The following is a 14,104-nucleotide window of genomic DNA, read 5'->3' as shown; positions in this document are numbered from 1 at the left end:
AGTGATTTGGCTGTTGGCAGCAGGTGTCTGACCTAGTGTGATATCCATTGCAGCTGAAAGAATACCCTTGATGAATACATATCAGATCTTATAGTATTGGACTCTTGCCACCCTCTATGAAACGTAAGAAGGTCAAGGTGAGCACAGGTATGTCCTTCCTTGCACGTAATTGACAGGAAGAACACCCCAAAACCATATATGTTTTAGATGATCTTCATGTCACTTACGTGGGAGGAAGGACAATTTGGGTGTCTGAGTCAGTGTCAACTACGTGCAAGGAAGGCCAGAGAAAGCATGGTGGGAAGGATGCCAGAATTCTGGGAGTTCTTTTTACGTGTCAGCCCCAATTATAGCTTGTCGTATTTGTCAATTACGTGCAAGCAAGGACATGAGGCTCATGAAGTGAAATTTACATGATGTGGCCCTTGTATCTTGCTTCTTTTTTGTCTGAGTCCTAATTCTTGGAATCCGATATTACAAAAAATAGGAGTGTGTGGGCGCAAAGAGTCTATTCGGTTTATACCAACACTTTATTTGTACTCTCCGCTACTCCGCCAGTCACTACAAGTGCGTGTCCTCTTAATGAGAGAAGTTCTTGGTTGCGACAAGCCTCGTTACCACTGCTTATCAATCCAACTAGATCCGATGGAAAACAATTTACAAGATTTCCCCGAGATCGACGACTGGGAGATCTCGCCTCCACCCTCGCTCCCCATCGCAAAATTGCTTATTGCACTTACCTAAATTGTGTTCGCCTTCGAGCCATGTGGCAGCCATTATTACAGAAGCTGCATAGCCTATCTCATCATGCTGCCGATCTGTTTTTTTTGGGATTCAACGATGTAAGTACTCGCAGTGGTGTGGCATCATTGGTTCTGCTTGCCAAGCTTCATGTCCACACTGCCTGCGGTCCTGGTGAGCATATAAAACTGTGGGTCTATCTTAATCAATTCTCGCAACAGCTAGCGTCTCAGGTGTAGGCCCTACTGTATACCCTGTGCTTGCGCTCGTCCTTTGACCGTGAAACCATGCTAGACCGACGGCTCCTGACAATCAATCGAGATGTCCTTGACGTCCATGTCTGTTGCGCCCCTGCCAATCCATCCACTAACTTTCCGCCAACTACCACCAATACGCTTACACGTGTTTCGAATTATGACTCCTGGCAAAGTCACCCAGTGACCCTTCACAGCGTCCGGCACCACGACCCTGCGTCATGCAGCACATTACTGAGGTGTGTCCTTCGCGCCCTATGATTTAATTTTCTCATAATTACCATTATACGCAGGTGGCCCGACGTCCGAGTCCACCATTTGAATTCCACCGATTCCACCGTATTTAACGAGTCGTCGTATCAGTGGCAGGGTTTCGCCATCCCTCCTTCGAGCGGACTACTCTCACCTACTATACCTCCGCATCTGGCTGCAGAATACCGCTTTTCAACGCAGCCTCGCGGTGAAAATATACATCACCTCTCAGAACATTCACCCACCAACCATTCATATTTCCTCCCACCTCATAGCCATTGCTCGTCTCCCCTCTTGCCTTGCAAATGGCTACACGACGACGCATCCCAAATCTGCGGATTCTGGGGATCATTAGAAGCGCTAAAAGCGCACTGTAAAACTCACTTCAATGCCGGTCCCCCACAAGCGCAGATAGAGTGCCGCTGGAACCATTGTGATTATAAAAAGCGTTCGAACTCGGCAGTACGTTCTATGCGGCGCGACTGTATGTGGCGCCACATGTGCGAAGTCCACTTGGGAATGAAGAGGATCACCTAGGCGAGCTCACCCCCTCATGTATCTTTGCTGTACGGTTGCTAGCTGTGTTGCTATAATAGATCCTTATTGATCGTTTGTCATCGACTCTTGTGTTATAATTTTCTATATTGACACCAAAAATACAGTGATCATTCTGGCCTCTTGGATATCATGAGGTGATTACCGCTCGGTAAGGTATTTTCTGCTCACTTATAAGGTCAAGCACCTTGCCATCACGCGTCTACTGCCCACCACACCCGACCTGTAGTCTCTCGGCTCCCTACGAGGCTACCACACCTACCCTCCAACCTGCGCAGTGAAACGCACCAAAACTAGCTAACCCTAAGTTAAGTTGAATAGGGTTAGGGTCCGTCCCAGGACGGATTTCCATATCTAGAAAAAGAGTGACGGGCTTTGAATGTGGAGGGATAATTACCACTGCATTTGAGAAATGGTTGGTCGTCGATGTGATTCGGAAGTTCCGAAAATATGAAGATGCCTATAGGCCACACAGCAGGAACGAATAAGATCATATATTGCATGTAGAGCCATCAAACTAACACAAGGATGACGTCTGCCACAAACGGAATGACAATAAGACCAAAAGACAGCAGCAAGCAAGAACGATTGTAGACCACGAAGAGCGAGGACGATTGTGAACTGAAGGATGAAAACACAAAGAGCTATAAGGAGATGAGACAAAACATGATGAGAGACGGAGAACAAGTCATCCACAGCAACATCGAGTGATGAAGACAATGTGAAAGGGGAGAGAAGGAAGGTGGGTAGCGGTAGGCGTGGTTGAGGTGTTGGCGATGCCATCAACCGTTCCTTGAAGCGGAGTGTCCTGGGAACTTTTATTATGTAATCTATCCTGAGATCACTATCAGCCAATTTAACATCGTTTTATCGTTTATAATAGTGCCACTTGCTCTGAGTCTTTAAAAGCACCATATGGAAATGGTCGACAACGATCTTTCACGACTGTCGCATCCAGATGATTACCAAAGGTATGGAAGACAGATGATACTTGAGGGTTTCGGCTTGGAAGGTGGGCCAAAATCTGGATCCATCTGCAACCGCTCACGCAAATCACCCAACAGGTCAGCTAAAACTACAGAATTCATCTGTAGTGGTTGTCGGAGCAGGGGGACTTGGTTGCCCCGCATTACAATATCTCGCTGCAGCCGGTGTAGGTACGTAGGCCCGTTTCTCAAACGACCATGCAACCCGGAGGAACTCACGTTTGCTAGATAGGTCGCCTAGGCATAATCGACCATGACACGGTCGAACTGTCCAATCTCCAACGCCAGATACTTCATACGGATAATACGATTGGCAGCCCGAAAGCTGTGTCTGCAGCCCAAGCCATCGCTGCTCTGAACCCACGCGTCAATATTGACGTATGTCCCACTGCTCTCGATTCATCCAACGCGCTTTCTATTCTCGCCCCGTACGATGTGATCCTCGATTGCACAGACAATGCTCCCACACGCTACCTCCTTTCTGATAGCGCCGTAAGGCTCAAAAAGCCTCTCGTCAGTGGAGCCGCCCAGAAATTCGATGGCCAGCTTTGCATATACAATCTAGGCGATGATGGCCCCTGCTATCGCTGCATATTTCCAAAGCCACCTGCGCCAGAAATGGCAGGATCGTGCGAGGAGACAGGTATACTAGGCGCTGTGACAGGGATCATCGGAAATCTACAGGCACTTGAAGCGATAAAGCTTATCACTGGTCTCCACGGTGAGTTGTACTAGCTGTTGCAGGGCTTATAGTTTCTGAAAGATTGCCAAGATGGTAAAGCGTCTCTACTTCTTTTCAGCGCTCTATCTGTCCCTCCGTTTCGCACCGTGAAGCTCAGATCAAGGAAGCCTACCTGTGCTGCATGTGGGATCGAGGGCCAGAAAGTTGGCACCATCGAAGAAACCGATTATGTGGCATTTTGTGGTGGCGCACGGCCAAATTGGTTAGAGCGTGGTCTCAAAGCTGGCGAGCCTGAATCGCGGATATACGTCAAAGAACTGAAATCCGTCTTCGAATCAAACATAAATCATACCATCATCGATGTGCGGCCAAGAACTGAGTTTGGTATATGTCGTCTTCCGAGGTCTACAAGTAAGTGATTTTCGGGCTAGAGGCGCAGTCGTCTTATTGGTGTTCAGGTGTCCCGCTCAATATCCTATTGGCTAACCCAGTGCCTCATCTTCCCTCAGACAAGTCGTGTCGGGTGTTTGTTCTATGCAGATTAGGCAACGATTCTCAAATCGCTGCGGACGCCATCAGGGCAATCGACTCCAATCTGATTGTAAAAGATGTTATCGGAGGCTTACGTGCATGGTCGAATGAGATAGATCCAACATTTCCTGTGTATTGAGGTAAATTACACTTGTTTCTCTTTCATGCGATGATCTATGGTAGAAGCTGGCAACTATACAGGTGGACCTCGAATTGGGACCTGAGATAATACATATGTTGATCTTCCTTTCACTTTTCTGGGAATGAACTATGAGAAACGGAAAGCCAACAAAGCAAGCCGCGTACTTAGACCTGCCTTCAGCCACTTGGGTATCTTTTTCCCGGTGCTTGTGCTCGACGTTGTTGTGGGAGGTGTAGCAGACTTCTCTACCTTGCGAGCTTCAGCTTCAGCATTGGGGGGTTTCGGTAGTTCAATGGCGCTTGCTGCAATGGATGGCAATAGGGGTGCGGGGACATTCGTGCCTGTGAGCCTCGTGAGGAGCGATTCATGACTTCACGGCGAATGGACCTACCATTCAAAGATTCGTCTTCGAAACGCAGAAGGAGAACTGATGATGGGGCGAGCTGTAGTTGTGCCAAGCTTAAATCACGGACATTTGGGTCTGATACCTTCAGGTCGCGCTTGGGAGGAGATTGATCTACGAATGATGTCAAAGCCCGACCCATTGAAAGCTGCTAGCACACGAACATAGGATGAACTTGATAGGCTTTACATCATCTCGGAGGGACGAGCGCACAAATGCGTACACGGAGCGAATTTTGTCCGTAGAGGGAAAAATCTTCTCCAGCTGTGTTCGATCAGAGAACCTGACACGTATCGTTGTCTGCATGTATTCAGCCCTAACTCAACTGACTCGGGACTAAAGAGACACACATTTGGCCATCGATCTCTCTTTGACTTCTCTGCTGCCTCTCGCTGAGCTCGTACTTGTAGGGGTGCATCAACTAGTGATCGTGTCCGGGCGCTTAATGTTGCTTGAGCAGCCTTCAGGTCGGCAGGAGATGGGGTGAAGTAGGAGTCTGGCAGTTCTTCTACTATAGAACTTACGATTAGTTACGAGGTAACATTTTCAAAACGTGTTAACCTACGAGGAGCGCTGGTGGTTGGTGAGTTTGGAGGCTTATACACCTTGAACTCAGTCGCGAGAGCATCTCCCGCACTACTGGAGCCTGGTGTAGATGTGTCACTATCCTGCGTAGGCGTAGATGATTGTGAATTCTCAGTCATGGACGTCAGGTTCAAAGTAGCAGATGATCGATGATCGATGATCGATGACTGATCAAAGGGAAGATGTGTATCGGTACGTTGTACAACAATAAATAAACGTTTCGCAGTCTTACAATCTACAGATACGCCAGAAAGTTTTACAAAAAAACCTGTGAATAGAAGAAAAGTCAGTATCCACAAATTTCTTCTCAATGAATGAGGATAAAAAATCAGAGGCTGCAGAAGGTTGTCTCAGCTCACTCGCCTCAGGGCTGGCGGGCGAGCTAACCTTTTGGTGTAAGACGAGTGAATCGAACGCAAATTACTAGTAACATCATGAAAAAAGGGATGAACTAGAAAACTTACCAGGTGCTATACCTGATGATGAGAAAGAAAATAGACAAAAGAAAGCGACGCTGATCGAGTCTAGCAGCATTGTTTGGGTCTATTTGATTGGCTTACGTAGCCAATTTGGAGTAGGATATGATCGATGACCGCTATGTCTGAGATATTGTTTCCTCATGCCACACAATCATCACGACGGACACTGTAGTCACGAGAGTAACGACAACGACCATGATCATGATCATGGGACCAGCGACCTTGGCCCAAATGATAACCTGTTCCCGCACATCGACCGCGCCAACGTTGTCGCACTCAACGCTACAAGGGAAGGCTCAGTCGCTGTTAAACCCTGGGATCAGAGGAACAACGAGGAAGCTGTATGTAATACCTCTCATACATGTGCTTGTGTTCGGGGATTGATCATGTTGAAATCATTTCTAGTTTTTGGAGTCGGATGCCGACGATCAGCTGTAAGGTCTCGCTGAATCGAGATCTTGACATTATGCAGCTCAAATAACATTCTATTGAGACTTCTACGTATCCCCTTTACCGGATCCATCAAGCTTCGGTCTCTATTGTTGAAGACGGGCCCGGGCGACCAGACCCCAACAAAAGTTGCTCTGGTTGGTCTTAAATCCCTAATTAACGACATATTATTCACGTCCCACATGTAGTTTTCCAATCAGCCCAGCATGGATTTCAACGACATCTCTGACAAGGTGCCTGTTCAAGAATTCGACATCCCTCAGGACAGAAATGTCGCGGAGTACGCTGTCAAGTACGTTTGATTCCGTCTCTCCGGGAGAGTCATATCAACATTCACCCTCCAGGACGGCAAAGTTCAACAACGTTTCCTCTCTGACGTTATTTTTCCCTGCCTCGCAGGGTGCGGACATGACAAGAATTTATTATGTTGGTCTTCTTGGTCATTGGACTGAGGTATGCCAGTTCTCAAACTACTGTTTTCGATTCTAAGACTCGTTCATTCTTTCAGCGCAAGAGCGATCCAGTCATTACTGTCTATGAAACTCAGGCTAATCTTGCCGATCACGAAAAGATTCAGGGAACAGACGGTAAATTCAATACAACGCAATCCTAATAAAATGCAGAATTCTTATACCATAATTACAATGCGACAAAACAGTGAAGTTCTTGAAGTGTGTACAAGATAGCATGCAAGTGCTTGTGATGATGTATAGTAGAACATAACAATCAATGTAAAAGTCTGAAACCATGCTTGACATCGCTTACATCACAATATATCCATCATTTTGTTCTCCAGGGACAAGCAACGGCTTGAAGAACCAGGCTCCAAAGCCAATGAAGAAATTAGGACGGCCTCATCAATCACGAGGGTTCATCCCTTGTCCATTCGCACTCCGTTGCATAAACGACTGCATCATCTCACTATTCACTGTGGACCCCACGCCGCCAAGCTGCATGCCCCCATTGATTTGCCTCTGTGGTACCCCACCACCGCCCTGTTCATGTCGAATCATCAATATATCCTCACGTAAGTGTACCATATAACAACTTACAAACATATTCATTGGCATATTCGATCCATTCGAAAACGGACTCATATTCTGCATTCCCACACCAGGTGCTGGTGCCTGTACCTCCTGCTGCATTGCCCCTGCCTGTAGTTGTTGGTGCTGCTGGATTTCTCGTTGCCGCTGCCGAATTTTCTGCTGGAGTGCGAGTTGTTGCATGAAGCGCCTTTGCTGCTGCGGGTCAAGGCCCTGAAGTCGCGTCAGCATCTCAGGGGTGAAGACGCCTGGGGGTTGTTGTTGTTGTTGTTGTTGTAGTTGTTGCAGTGGCAGTTGTGGTTGTGAATGTTGTTGCAGTTGCGGTTGCGGTTTTGGGCCGTCAACTTTGCCAGAGCCCGGCAGATCCGGAAGTCCAGTGACAGGGAACACTGCGCCTACTAGCTTGTTACTCATCGGGAACACGATCATATTCTGTGATATAGTCCCCGAAGGAAGTTGCCACGCCACTATGCCAAACTGAATATCAAAGACTGTCAGTAGGAATGACAGAAAGCGAGAATGAATGGAACACTCGCTGTTCGTGCTTCCATCATGATCCTCATCAACGCATTATAAGCCGCGTCATTTTTTTTCTGTTCAATGCTTCGCGCTTGGGGCCTGAACTGAGCTATCACAGCAGATTGGTGGTGTTTTTGAAGCCACGACTTTAAATCTGATGGATCCTTCAGTCCTCCTTGTGGTATATCGATGAACATTCTCTCGGGCCATGTTTCCGTGTGGCTGCACAAGGAATTAGTACTAGACCACAGAAACTGTCCGATGACGTACGGTTGACCTTTAGAACTCATAACAGCGGCCACCTGCACTTCAAACCCCTTTGGTTGTCCAGCATGCTGTATAGTGAAAGAGCCTTCCCATTGATTTGGCCCTCCTGGAATTGCCGAGGTTGAGGCCTGGGGCTGAGACTGGGGCTGAGACTGATGCTGAGAGGTAGATCCAGAGGCAGGCGGATGGGCTGGTCGGGGTTGAGGTGAACCGGAAAAGGTTGGTCCCGGGATACCAGTCTTGTTGAGCAACTTGTGCATTTGCGCTGCGAGCTCTGGATTCGCGTATGGTGTTGTTCCCGAACGCGCCTGCATGAGGTGTATTAGTGCCTGCTGATCTGTCAGCGGTGGCTTCTGATCCGTGACTGGCTTCTGCTCCTCCATGGGTGCAGATACGGGCGCAGACACCGTTAGCGGTGCTACATGTTCCGACTTTATGTTGCTCGCCGCCAGTTGGGGCTGAGGCTGAGGCTGAGACTGAGACTGAGACTGAGACTGAGACTGAGATTGAGATTGAGATTGAGGCGTTTCTCCCGACCCCCCTGCACCTGAATTCGGACCACCCATTGCAGGCCTATTCGCTATTTGATACAAAATAGTCTTGATCTTCCTCGCCTGCTGATATTTCGTGACGCGCTCCATCTGAAGCGACTCGATATTTGCAGCGTTCCCGGCAGATTGTGCTTCCTGGAGTTTGGCTTCGATGACTTTAATCTCGACTTCGAGAGCTTTTCCGCGCTCGACTACCATGTTGACATTGGGGGGAATGTGTGTTGCGTAGGGGGAGCATTAGGGTTTGGAGCATTGGAAGGTGGGTGTGCGACAGGTTTTGCAGGGGGTTTTGCAGGGCTAGGTGCAGATGTCGTGGTTGCGTGCGGAGGTATGGGAGAAGGTTGGAGCAATTGCGGACGTGGTGGAGGTAGGGTGGACGGTGGGACAGAAGGTGTGAGAACCTGCCGAGAAGGTGGTCTCTGGCCTACTGGACCGGCACCTCCTCCAGGAGGACGCGGGCTAAGTGCTGGTGAGCTTTTCTCGCTGACCCTTCTGTCGTTTTGTATCTGGTGTTTGAGGAGATTCGTTTGAACGCTTTGCAACGTCTAGGATCTGTGAGCGGGGGAATAGGAGGGAGGTTCGTGAAAGCTCACTGAGTTTTGGGGTCTGCACATGCGACAGTGGGGGAAATCCGGAAAGCATGAGTATATGTGGTGGGTAGACAGTGAACCAGGGATTTGTTTGTAGAGCTGGTGCTGAGGTCTGAGGAAGAAGAGTTTTGAATGACAATGCGCCAGACATAAATGTGAACTGACGGCAGACTGGACATCCTGGAACTGTTGTATTTGTTGTAGTGTGACAAGACTCAGATTGATTTTTCTCTATGAGGCAGGTCAAATTAATGTGAAAAGTTGATTCGAGGGTACTAACCTTCTTGAGTTCTACTGGTAGCGTGTCCCATGATACTGAGTCGAGATACGGAAGGGTATTCCGTAAGGGCCTTTGCGCAGAATCGGGTGGACTTCCAGCGATATGTATTATATGCGAAACGTGCATTCGACCATCCTTCTGACCAGTCAAGGCAAGCGAGTCATGCAAGATGTCAAAGAGCTTCCATCATAGCTTAGAGTGAGAAGCGGGTCAAGATACGGTGGTACGCACCTCGATAGCAGCAACCATTCCCTCCAGGGCGGATAGCCCCCTTGCACCAACTACTGAACCAATTCCTAATTTCCTGGGATCCTCACGCAATTCCTTCATCACAAAATTTGGGGAGAGAAAGAAACGTTGTGATAACAGCGGACTGGGATATGTATCCGCAGCGCCATACGTCACTAAAGCTAGTCGGAACTAAACATATCATCCATACAGGCCCATACTCAGCATGTTGTTTGTCAGAAGAATGATCCGGGTAAGACTTACATTATGCCCGTGGTATGCTTCGTTCAGACGCTTGAGAATTGGCAGGATGTACGCTGTGAGTACACGAGTCCATTCTGTAGCGAGTGCTAGGGAGGCATCGATGACACAGGCGACAGCGAGTACTTCCTGACTTGCATTGGACTGAGCTTGAACTTCAAGTTGTGATACTTGTTGCTGCGATTGCAACTGATTGAACATGGGAGAAAGTTAGGAAAAAGTGACGATCACAGCCTCACAGGACCTGCTTCAAGGTCCACAACGAGCCCGCAACGAGCCCACAAATGATGTTAAGCAGAATATCGCGGAGTCAAATTATGATGGAACGTGGTCAATGCTGGTTTCACGGGGGTTTCGATGTTAGGTCGATCCGACGGATGCGCGTTCCTCGATAATAATATGCAGGATCTTTGTCACTCCATCACTGCTTGATCACCGCTTCGGTTACTAGTAACTACTACACAGGGATTTCATTTAATGAAATGACATTGCAAGGGTCCAAACAGTGGTATCAAGCTGAATAAGTACTGTTGTCGATAGACCAAGGGGACAACAGGCTCCAGAGTAACTAAAGTAACCCGAGATAACATGTAACGAGTGTCTATGTAGTGACTAGGCGACACAGCAGCCATGAAGTTGATGTGATCATCGCACATCAAAAGTCCATTTACGACTGTCCTTTGCCTCACATCGGTATAAAACGTACGCCTTATAACATTATGAAGTATGCACCACCACCGATGCCAAGCATCGTGCTTGCTACCAGTCCATACCAACCGCTGGAGAGTGAAAATGCCCGGCGGGTTGCACCAGACGTTGCTGCTGTGCCTGTCCCGACTGAAGCCACATACGATGAGTAGTTGAGGACTGTGCCGGTAGTTGTTGGAGTTGGTAATACAGTGGCAGGCCCTGTAGGTGTGAAGGTTGCTAACACGGCGACTGTGGAGCCAGCTGCGTTTGTTGTGGTATAAGTGTATGGGGTAGGTCCCCCTGGTGTTAAGACTGTTGTTCCGGGTTGTTCTACAGGGCCTTGATTCTGTGTAGTCGAAGTAGTTGCTATAGTTTGGAGTGGCCCAGTGGTAGTAGGAGTTGAGAGGGTATTTGTGGTAAGAGAGTTCGTAGTCAAGGTTTGCCTGTTACATTATGAGCATGTCCTTCAAGGCTAAATCATGAACAACGAATTCACTCACAGTGTTTGTGTTGTAGCAAGACCATTAACAGGGTTTGTCGTAACGACTTCCACGACTGTAGCGCCGGCGCTGGTCCAGTAAGACAAAAACTCAGTGTATAAAGGGCTGATAATCATACATATTTGTGACAGTCAATGTCTGAGCATGTGCCCACGACGCCCACAGCGCGATTACAGCTAGTACAACGCTCTTCATCGCGTTCTTGACAAGAAAGATGCGCTTGTCGTTGTCTGGGTAGCCGCGAGCGTGGCATGCCGCAGTGCTTAGGTATCAACCCATCGGCAGGATACCTTCCATATTGGGATATATTCTGCCGAAAGTTACCCCGTATTACGGTCGTGAGAGTGCCATAAAGGGACAACTTCCCCGAATTTTTCTCTTTCTTGCAGAGCTCGTGACTAGTTTTTTTTTGGGAGATGATAGATCGATGGCGGCAATTCTGCCTGCATCGCCTTCCCCGTACATCTACTGCGTCTTGTTTTATTTTTCTGCGGCCGTTTTCTGCGTCGTACACACTTCAAGCTAAGAAGAAGAACATGCCTCCCAAGAAGGCTCCTGCTGCAGAGAAAAAGGTATTGCTTGGTCGTCCAAGCAATAACTTGAAGATCGGCATCGTTGGTATGCGCTTATCATCCTGGAATCGAATTCAGACTCAATCACAATCCGTACAGGTCTTCCGAATGTTGGAAAGTCATCTTTCTTCAATGTTCTATCCGACACCGGTGCGGATATAGCCCTTTGTGGGCACGCGTCCGAGTCTAAAATATTTTAGATTTGGGAAAGGCTGCCAACTTTCCATACGCAACAATCAACCCAGAAGAAGCGCGCATCCCCGTGCCGGATGTGCGTTTTGATTGGCTTTGCGATCTGTACAAGCCCGCCTCGCGCGTGCCTGCTTTCCTCACTTGCATTGATATTGCAGGTCTTACTGCAGTACGTTCATGACCCATGTACCCTGATTTGTCCACCGACATATTGCCAGGGTGCATCAACAGGTGCAGGGCTTGGAAATGCGTTCTTGTCTCACGTTCGCGCTGTCGATGGTATCTTCCAGGTCGTCCGTGCCTTTGATGACGCCGAAGTCATCCATGTAGAGGGCGATGTTGACCCTCTTCGTGACATGGAGATCATTCAGACCGAGCTTCGCCTCAAGGATATTGAATGGGTCGAGAAGCACCTTGACGGCCTCAAGCGCTCTGGTCGATCGCTTGGCAACAACAGTTTGGCGGATAAGGCTAGGAAAGAAGAAATCGTGCGTCTCGCTGGAAATGTTGTTTGGTGTGTAGCTGGTGCGGACTCACGCTGTAGGCAACAGTTGAGAAAATCTACAAGGCCCTTACCGTCGATGGCAAGGATGTCAGGAAGTGCGAGTGGAACAATAAAGAGGCAAGTCTTCATTATCCTCGCCATTATTTTTTTTGCCAGCACTTTGGTTTGTACCCTGATGAAAAAGAGCCTTTGCTCGATAACCCAGCTCGTTGAGGAGGGAGTAACGCCCCACTATTCCTTTGAGATAATTGTTTTTTCTGATTCCTTCTTTGCTGTCGTAATCTTCATCTACCACACTAACCGCCATCTTACAGGTAAATATCATATTCTCGTTACCGCTTTTAGGCGATGAAAAAGAGCTTGGCTCGATAACCCAGCTCGTTGAGGAGGGAGTAACGCCCCAACATTCCTTTGAGATAACTATTTTTCTGATTTATCCCTTGTCTTCCGCAATCTTTGTCCACCGTGCTGACCGTCGTCCTACAGGTAAATATGATATTCTCATCATCGCTTTTGAACGATGAAAAAGAGCTTTGCTCGATAACCCAGCTCGTTGAGGAGGGAGTAACGCCCCAATATTCCTTTGAGATAACTATTTTTCTGATTCCTTCTTTGTCATCTGCGGTCTTCATCTACTATACTGACCACGATCCTACAGGTAAACACCATATCTCGATATCATTTTTGAGCTACGAAAAGAGCATAAACTCGCTTAATTCAGCGGGAGTAACGCCCCAACATTCAATAATGTTCTTTCTACCCTCTAACCTTCACAAACTTGCTACTTTCTTGGCACACGCTAATCCCACCGTAGATCGAGGTCGTGAACGGCCTTACCCTACTGACCGCCAAGCCTATCACTTACCTCGTCAATCTCAGCGAGAAGGACTACATCCGCAAGAAGAACAAGTGGTACAGCTTTTATCCAACTCTCTTTGTCACCACAGCCCACACCCGCATACAGGTTAGCCAAGATCAAGGGCTGGATTGATGCACACAACCCCGGGGACCCTCTCATCCCCTTCTCTGTATCACTGGAGGAACGTCTTGCGCAACTTCCAGACGATGAGCGTGCTGAGGCTCAAAAGGAACCGGGAACACAGAGTGCCCTCGGAAAGATAACACAGGCGGGGTACTCCAGTCTTGACGTGGGTCTCATCCGTTGGTCGCTGATCGGTCATTGATCCGAATTTTTAATCACAGTTAATCCGTTACTTCACCTGTGGACCTGATGAAGTGCGTGCATGGACGATTCGCAAGGGGACAAAGGCGCCTCAGGCGGCCGGTGTTATTCAGTATGCTGATTTTTATTTTTATTCTACCTCTTCTCACACTTATACAGCTCGGACTTTGAGAACAAGTTCGTTTGTGGTGAAATCATGACGTACGAGGACCTCAAGGAGAATGGAAGCGAAGCTGCTGTGAAGGCTGCAGGTAAACTGAGACAGCAAGGCAAGCCTTATGAGAGTGGGTTCTTGCCGTCGTTTCCTTGAGACTATCACTAATGGACGGACGACAGTGGTGGACGGAGATATTGCTTACTGGAAATCTGGTTAATTCGACGGATGGTCAAGAAGTTGGCGCTGTTGTACGTTGCATACATACTTGTGCTAGATGAGGCAAGTAAGATAATCGCTTTGTTTGATGATCGATGTTTTGTGAAGAATCCTGATGTCACATTGGGGTCACGTCGCTTCTCCTTGTCATTGACGCAGATATTGCGCTGCATTGAGGCGACACTGCCTCATTCAAGTTCGTGGCAACAAAGTTTACAAATGTTGAGCTTGACTATACCAGACGCTAACAGCAGTCCGAATCCATCATATGTCATCATAAAATGGCCGGG

At 48.1% G+C, this 14,104-nt stretch overlaps 8 protein-coding genes across 8 annotated transcripts; 4 read left to right on the top strand and 4 right to left on the bottom strand.

Moving 5' to 3' along the window:
- The first annotated feature begins 886 nt into the window (after positions 1-886).
- Positions 887-1,990, top strand: F5891DRAFT_685947 (uncharacterized protein). The gene is made up of 2 exons (XM_041372793.1): positions 887-1,234; positions 1,289-1,990. The coding sequence occupies exons 1-2, from the start codon at positions 1,029-1,031 to the stop codon at positions 1,782-1,784; spliced, it is 702 nt and encodes a 233-aa protein (XP_041230925.1). The 5' UTR covers positions 887-1,028; the 3' UTR covers positions 1,785-1,990.
- A 733-nt stretch (positions 1,991-2,723) lies between these two features.
- F5891DRAFT_1126123 (uncharacterized protein) lies at positions 2,724-4,140 on the top strand (the record flags this gene model as incomplete). Its single annotated transcript, XM_041364049.1, has 5 exons — positions 2,724-2,814; positions 2,867-2,959; positions 3,021-3,509; positions 3,561-3,881; positions 3,929-4,140. The coding sequence occupies 5 exons, from the start codon at positions 2,724-2,726 to the stop codon at positions 4,138-4,140; spliced, it is 1,206 nt and encodes a 401-aa protein (XP_041230924.1).
- F5891DRAFT_685923 (uncharacterized protein) lies at positions 3,924-5,620 on the bottom strand. Its single transcript, XM_041372792.1, has 6 exons — positions 5,112-5,620; positions 4,897-5,057; positions 4,711-4,846; positions 4,535-4,660; positions 4,308-4,484; positions 3,924-4,258 (listed from the first exon to the last, which is right to left on the bottom strand). Exons 1-6 carry the CDS (start codon positions 5,248-5,250, stop codon positions 4,251-4,253), a joined length of 747 nt encoding a protein of 248 aa, XP_041230923.1. The 5' UTR covers positions 5,251-5,620; the 3' UTR covers positions 3,924-4,250.
- Positions 5,621-5,750: 130 nt separating this feature from the next.
- Positions 5,751-6,795, top strand: F5891DRAFT_1253312 (galactose-binding domain-like protein; the record flags this gene model as incomplete). The annotated part of the gene is made up of 6 exons (XM_041369919.1): positions 5,751-5,951; positions 6,016-6,044; positions 6,104-6,197; positions 6,249-6,352; positions 6,405-6,513; positions 6,569-6,795. The coding sequence occupies 6 exons, from the start codon at positions 5,751-5,753 to the stop codon at positions 6,671-6,673; spliced, it is 642 nt and encodes a 213-aa protein (XP_041230922.1). The 3' UTR covers positions 6,674-6,795.
- A 36-nt stretch (positions 6,796-6,831) lies between these two features.
- Positions 6,832-8,768, bottom strand: F5891DRAFT_685848 (uncharacterized protein). Its single transcript, XM_041372790.1, has 4 exons — positions 7,893-8,768; positions 7,640-7,844; positions 7,113-7,580; positions 6,832-7,055 (listed from the first exon to the last, which is right to left on the bottom strand). Exons 1-4 carry the CDS (start codon positions 8,636-8,638, stop codon positions 6,918-6,920), a joined length of 1,557 nt encoding a protein of 518 aa, XP_041230921.1. The 5' UTR covers positions 8,639-8,768; the 3' UTR covers positions 6,832-6,917.
- On the bottom strand, positions 8,769-10,183 carry F5891DRAFT_685858 (uncharacterized protein). Its single transcript, XM_041372791.1, has 6 exons — positions 9,803-10,183; positions 9,542-9,730; positions 9,311-9,490; positions 9,196-9,261; positions 9,034-9,142; positions 8,769-8,985 (listed from the first exon to the last, which is right to left on the bottom strand). Exons 1-6 carry the CDS (start codon positions 9,998-10,000, stop codon positions 8,900-8,902), a joined length of 828 nt encoding a protein of 275 aa, XP_041230920.1. The 5' UTR covers positions 10,001-10,183; the 3' UTR covers positions 8,769-8,899.
- A 60-nt stretch (positions 10,184-10,243) lies between these two features.
- F5891DRAFT_1008903 (uncharacterized protein) lies at positions 10,244-11,222 on the bottom strand. Its single transcript, XM_041360560.1, has 3 exons — positions 11,108-11,222; positions 10,990-11,058; positions 10,244-10,932 (listed from the first exon to the last, which is right to left on the bottom strand). Exons 1-3 carry the CDS (start codon positions 11,182-11,184, stop codon positions 10,509-10,511), a joined length of 570 nt encoding a protein of 189 aa, XP_041230919.1. The 5' UTR covers positions 11,185-11,222; the 3' UTR covers positions 10,244-10,508.
- Positions 11,223-11,382: 160 nt separating this feature from the next.
- Positions 11,383-13,957, top strand: F5891DRAFT_1008900 (P-loop containing nucleoside triphosphate hydrolase protein). The gene is made up of 10 exons (XM_041360559.1): positions 11,383-11,607; positions 11,661-11,711; positions 11,762-11,922; positions 11,972-12,241; positions 12,298-12,375; positions 13,073-13,170; positions 13,223-13,406; positions 13,462-13,553; positions 13,601-13,725; positions 13,778-13,957. Exons 1-10 carry the CDS (start codon positions 11,406-11,408, stop codon positions 13,813-13,815), a joined length of 1,299 nt encoding a protein of 432 aa, XP_041230918.1. The 5' UTR covers positions 11,383-11,405; the 3' UTR covers positions 13,816-13,957.
- Positions 13,958-14,104: the final 147 nt, after the last annotated feature.

This window comes from Suillus fuscotomentosus (assembly GCF_016647785.1).
Source record: "Suillus fuscotomentosus strain FC203 chromosome Unknown F5891scaffold_7, whole genome shotgun sequence".
NCBI classification, from domain to species: Eukaryota; Fungi; Basidiomycota; class Agaricomycetes; order Boletales; family Suillaceae; genus Suillus; species Suillus fuscotomentosus.
Note: the sequence above shows the minus strand (reverse complement) of the source record. Positions and strands in the feature narration are given on the sequence as shown.

Bases quoted from the DNA above. Each gene is read 5' to 3' on its own strand.
- F5891DRAFT_685858 (XM_041372791.1), bottom strand. From the start codon at position 10,000: ATGTTCAATCAGTTGCAATCGCAGCAACAAGTATCACAACTTGAAGTT. The intron at 9,491-9,541 runs GTGCGTACCACC...CTATGATGGAAG, and splicing joins GAATGGTTGCTGCTATCGAG to CTCTTTGACATCTTGCATGA. The intron at 9,143-9,195 runs GTCAGTTCACAT...CTTCTTCCTCAG, and splicing joins TCCAGGATGTCCAGTCTGCC to ACCTCAGCACCAGCTCTACA.
- F5891DRAFT_1008903 (XM_041360560.1), bottom strand. From the start codon at position 11,184: ATGAAGAGCGTTGTACTAGCTGTAATCGCGCTGTGGGCGTCGTGGGCA. The intron at 11,059-11,107 runs GTATGATTATCA...TTACTGGACCAG, and splicing joins ACATTGACTGTCACAAATAT to CGCCGGCGCTACAGTCGTGG. The intron at 10,933-10,989 runs GTGAGTGAATTC...ATAATGTAACAG, and splicing joins CTTGCTACAACACAAACACT to GCAAACCTTGACTACGAACT.
- F5891DRAFT_685947 (XM_041372793.1), top strand. From the start codon at position 1,029: ATGCTAGACCGACGGCTCCTGACAATCAATCGAGATGTCCTTGACGTC. The intron at 1,235-1,288 runs GTGTGTCCTTCG...CATTATACGCAG, and splicing joins TCATGCAGCACATTACTGAG to GTGGCCCGACGTCCGAGTCC.
- F5891DRAFT_685923 (XM_041372792.1), bottom strand. From the start codon at position 5,250: ATGACTGAGAATTCACAATCATCTACGCCTACGCAGGATAGTGACACA. The intron at 4,847-4,896 runs GTGTGTCTCTTT...GAATACATGCAG, and splicing joins AGAGAGATCGATGGCCAAAT to ACAACGATACGTGTCAGGTT. The intron at 4,485-4,534 runs GTAGGTCCATTC...CGAGGCTCACAG, and splicing joins CGAAGACGAATCTTTGAATG to GCACGAATGTCCCCGCACCC.
- F5891DRAFT_1008900 (XM_041360559.1), top strand. From the start codon at position 11,406: ATGATAGATCGATGGCGGCAATTCTGCCTGCATCGCCTTCCCCGTACA. The intron at 12,376-13,072 runs GCAAGTCTTCAT...ATCCCACCGTAG, and splicing joins GCGAGTGGAACAATAAAGAG to ATCGAGGTCGTGAACGGCCT. The intron at 13,407-13,461 runs GTGGGTCTCATC...TTTTAATCACAG, and splicing joins CGGGGTACTCCAGTCTTGAC to TTAATCCGTTACTTCACCTG.
- F5891DRAFT_685848 (XM_041372790.1), bottom strand. From the start codon at position 8,638: ATGGTAGTCGAGCGCGGAAAAGCTCTCGAAGTCGAGATTAAAGTCATC. The intron at 7,845-7,892 runs GTACGTCATCGG...TTCCTTGTGCAG, and splicing joins ATGAGTTCTAAAGGTCAACC to CCACACGGAAACATGGCCCG. The intron at 7,581-7,639 runs GCGAGTGTTCCA...TTTGATATTCAG, and splicing joins TCATGATGGAAGCACGAACA to TTTGGCATAGTGGCGTGGCA.